Here is a 4,945-nt window from a genome sequence, read left to right as displayed (position 1 = left end):
ATTGATATTGTCTTTACACTATTATCAATTCAATATGGTTGTACGTGATTTGTAGATAATTACATTCCTTTGTTTTATATTTTATATAGTGTCCCAACTTTTTGGAAACAGGGTTTAGCATATAGCCTATACATGTATAGGCTATATGCTAAATTTGTGTTCTATCAAAATAGAAAGATTGAGGCATTTTCAATTAGCCTATAAATCCATTTGTAATTAATAGAGGGATCTCTGCTTTCTGTTTTTGTTAGGCTTGTGATGCAGGGAGGCATGCAAACCCAGTATATATTTTGTATAATAGCAGAGATCTGTCCATTGTTGTTTTTTTTTACTTCAAGACATTTTCAAAACATTGAAGATAGAAAACCCACTATTAAAGTGCATCCCAACATGAGGTCTCCTAGTCAGGCTTATTTGCATAATTTCTTATGGATTTTGAGGTTGTGGGACAATAAAATGTTCACTGTCTCATCAAAGAATAGGTTCGTAAATCCCTTCTGGCTCAAAATACTTTGTTACAATCCATTTTATGGCGAGGAGGATAACCATGACTGGAAGTAAACTAACTATTAGACAGGGCGTCTCCCACTAGGAACCAAAGTGCGCGAGTCATCGCCGTGAAGGAATTTAACCCTCGGACACACATATCTACTTACACGATACCGAATAGTACAGTAAACTGATTACTTGTAATCAATATAATGTTAATGTAATTAGATTACAGATGTGATCTATTTGTAATCAACTCAAATGATAGACTCTAGAAACGTGGTGGTTTCATTTTAGTTTCGAACGGTTCGTGCACATTGTCGGAAAAGACGTTCAATTTTGAGATGGAACCATGTCAGAGAAATGTTTTCAATGCCTGGCAATATCGTCATCTTTTCACGTTCCAAAACATGCGTGGCAAAAATGTAGTCGTAATGTGCAATTTGTGCTCGCCAAAGGTTAATCTTTTGTCGACATCCAGATATTCGACATCAAATTTGAAGAAGCATTTGGAGGTGAGTTTTCTCTGCTAACTTTGCTGTGCTCTTTTGTTTCAGCAAGCTAACGTGAACGGCTAGCTGCTCACCAACTGGGAGGCTGGAGTTGAAGTAGCCTATATAAGTCTCGCTTAGATTTCACTCCTTATTTAATTAAATGTATTGGGAATATTGCGACGCGATCAAGCTTTTCACAGTGCAATGTCTTAACCATCTCCTGTTTGAGCAATGCTCTGGCTAACCGCAACACATTGTGCTTAAAAACATTGGCCAACGTTACTTGTAACGTGAGCTCAGAACAGCGGTCTACGCTGTGCTGTGGTTATAAACCACGCAGTATCACTGAGCCCGCAGGCGTCTGAGTATCTTTTATGCAACTGTATCCAAACTACGATAAAAGAGTGCTAGTTGGTCAAATACTCTTTAAATCGTAATGTAGGGTTCCACTGCAGCTTGAGTTTAATGTAATTAGAAACAATCTAGCAAGATGTTTGTTTCCTACACGAGTGTTGGTTACGGCATTTCCGGGTTTTGGAAATATCAAAATAAAAGTCTGAATGGGAAGCCCATGCGCCCTGGAAAGGAGTGATATGGCTGAATTCAGCAGATTTTCATAACGACTGAAATAATACGATCAGTGAGAATATTTTGTTATGAAGCCTGATATTGACACTGCAACTAATCAACAAATCAGTGTGTTAATGATATTTGTCATATATTAGCAAATATAACACACAAATATGGTGTAGCTTGTTTAGGCTACTCATTATACTAAGAAAACAGTAGTAAGAATTATAATACTAGTTATGAGAATTGTAATAAAGGCAATGACATTAAGAACTAAATGAAGATGTAATCTAATGAATCTGATATAGAAATTGACTGTTTTTTTTTTTTATGTGGTTAAATAGGCTAAATTACAAAAATTAGATGTTTCGAGCATTTTCTTTTCTCTAAAATACCTCTTATGACAGTATGATTGTGAGAAATAATGATGCATTTAACTTTTCTGTTTTTACTGTAATACTAATCTACAACAATGTTTGCCTGTTGCATTTTAGAGAAGACACATGGGGGTATTTCAATTGTTCAAAACAAAAAAACCTCGAGCGGGAAAACAAGAGAAGTCAGAACCCGGGCCCAGCAGCTTTGACCAAATAATGCAATGGGAACCTCCTGCGATGCAAGTCAAAATTGAAACTCCTGAACAGTTTGAGCAAGAAGTGACACATGATGAATCACAGGCAGTGGTGGATTCGCTCATCTTCAATTTCATAATGGAGGGCCTGCAGCCTCCTTCCCTGCTGGAGCAGCCTGGCTTTAAGAAACTAATTGAAGGAGTAAGTGGTGGCATGATGGTGATGACGAAAGAGACACTGGTGGACAGGCTTCAGAGAGAACAGATACAAATGAGAGAAGAGCTGAAAGCAAAGCTGAATGATGTGCTGTCTGTGTGTACAACCGTAGATATCTGGACAGCTCGCAAGAAGAGTTACCTCACCATGATGTGTCACTGGGTAGACTCAACTGACCTACAAAGGAAGTCAGCGGCTCTTGCTTGCACCAGGATCCGAGGCACACTTACATATGACACAATTGCTGCAAAGATTCACGAGGTGCATGTAGCATACAGTCTTGAAAAAAAAGTCCAGGCATTGGTAACTGCCAGTGGCAGCAGTTTTGTACAAGCTTTCCATGAGTTTCTGGGCGTTGAGGACCAGGAGGATGAAGGTGAGGTGAGTGAATTTTTTGACTTAAATGCTCTCCTCTCCACACCACCTCAAGAGGGTGCTGTCCTCTTTTTGCCCCCTCATCAGCAGTGCATTGCCCATGTGCTCAGTTTAGTTGCCACTGAAGACCTGGTGAAAGCGCTGACGCAGCACACAACTTGTAGTGTGTACTCCAGCGCAATGGCTAAATGCTCAGCTCTGTGGAGTAAAGTCCATCAGCCTTCAGAGGCTACAGAGGACGAAAAGCCAGTCAAAGTCACATCACGTATCACTCGCTGGAACTTTGAGTATGAGGCTATTGAAGATCTGATGTCTCTCAATGATGTCCAACTTGAGGAACTCTGTTACCGAAAGAATGTAGCTAAGCTGCTTTTGAATGAAATTTGCTTCTTGAAGGAATACGTAGAGGTCTTGAAACCTTTGGCCATCTCGCTCAACATCTTTCAAGGGGAAGACAGATGTTTCTTTGGGTTGGCCATTCCTACGCTGCTTACCCTGAAGCAGAGGCTGAGGGAGAAGAAAACCAAGACGTGCATTTTCCCAGACATAATCGACTCTCTCCTCGCAGGAATAGACAGAAGGTTTGCGCCTATCTTCTCCAATCAGAATGCCAAATTAGCGGCAGCAACCATGCCACAGTTTCGCCTATGGTGGCTGTCCGAACCTGAAAGAGGTGACTTAAAAACAGCATTGATGGGGGAAGCAGTTCACATTGACCCAGATGCTGAAGACGAGTCGGACAGCGATGACATGAAGCTGGAGGACGAGTTCTTCAACTTTGGACCAAGGGACTCAAGCAACCAACGTGGCCCAAAATTGGAGGTTCAACGTTACCTCGAGTCGACAACAAAGACACTGCAATGCCTCCAAGACTATCCGAGCATCAGCAAGCTCTTCCTCAAGTTCAACACCATCCTGACATCTAGTGCGCCCGTAGATCGTCTCTTCAGTCATGGTGGTGTCTGCACCCCACAACAGAGCTGTGTAAGCGATGAGCATCTTGAACAACTGCTTCTCTTGCGCTACAACGGGTTGCCTATTTGTACAACAGTATAATGGCTGTTTCACTCAGGTCATCAGGTTGCCCGTTTGAGTTTTACTGTTTGCTTTTCGAAACATTAAATCAACATATAATTGTCAATAGGGGGATTTTATACTGTAAGTCCTATATTTTAGTCCTTACATTTATATACGTTTTTAGCCTTTTGCCTTCCTGTATGTTAAAGGTGGAGTCAGTGATTCCAGTCCGATACACATTTTGTCAAATTCAGTTACTTATTTTCCTCACAGTCCTCAAGCTATCCATTCTGTGTGTGTACTGAAAAAAAAAAGTCTGTCGTGAACCTGTAAATAAGAAACAATCAGTGGCTAAGACTGAGCTATCTAAGATTGTAGACAAAAATATGTTGCTACAGGAGTACAAAAGGGAGAGTTGTCAGTTGATTGTCAGTTGAGGTCAAATATCAGCAACCTTTTGTTAGAATTGCAGACTGTTCAATGAAGCAATTTCGCTAAGCATACACAAAATGAGTTTGTATTTCAACTCTATGCTTAGTCAGAGTAGCCCACTTTGGTCCAAGTGCTAATCATATGCTTCAATGCTACGAACGATTTCTGGTTAGGAACAGATTATTTCCAAATTATCTTATCCAGCTCAAATAACATGCATTAATGTGAATAAACCATCAAATACTAATACAAACATGAAAATATATTGGTGATTTGATACACACTACAGACACTTCACATGGTCATAGGATTGTATAAACTCATGCATAGACATTAACAAAATTATTGTTTACATGCTAAATGCTTAGTCTTTATGATGCATATTATGTAGGTCCAGATTTTAATATTATTGAATGTGTGTGTGTGTGTGTGAATGTGAATGTGTATGTGTGTGTATATATGTGTGTATATATATATATATATATATATATATATATATATATATATACATATACAGTAGATAAAAATTAATTCTGGTTTACACAGTTGGGACGATTATGATGTGCTGCATGGGCCTTCGTTTGTTAGTTGACTTACTCTGGAAAAGAGTGTGTATGTAGCATATTCATTCTAGTACCGTTCTTCATATGTGAATGTGCAAATTAATTTTATTAGTATTCAATATTCTCATTTTTAATTTGCCTCTGAGAGTACCTTTTATGTAATCCAATCAGCTTGCCTGTTCAGTGTTTCACACTTAATCGTCCTACTTGGATATGT

The 4,945-nt window shown here is 39.2% G+C and overlaps 1 protein-coding gene across 1 annotated transcript; it reads left to right on the top strand.

The window, feature by feature from the left end:
- The first annotated feature begins 643 nt into the window (after positions 1–643).
- Positions 644–4,626, top strand: LOC125310050. Its single transcript, XM_048267239.1, has 2 exons — positions 644–1,004; positions 2,048–4,626. The coding sequence occupies exons 1-2, from the start codon at positions 834–836 to the stop codon at positions 3,770–3,772; spliced, it is 1,896 nt and encodes a 631-aa protein (XP_048123196.1). The 5' UTR covers positions 644–833; the 3' UTR covers positions 3,773–4,626.
- Positions 4,627–4,945: the final 319 nt, after the last annotated feature.

This window comes from Alosa alosa, chromosome 16 (assembly GCF_017589495.1).
Source record: "Alosa alosa isolate M-15738 ecotype Scorff River chromosome 16, AALO_Geno_1.1, whole genome shotgun sequence".
Lineage (NCBI taxonomy): Eukaryota > Metazoa > Chordata > Actinopteri > Clupeiformes > Clupeidae > Alosa > Alosa alosa.
This window is presented reverse-complemented; position numbering and strand designations above follow the sequence as displayed.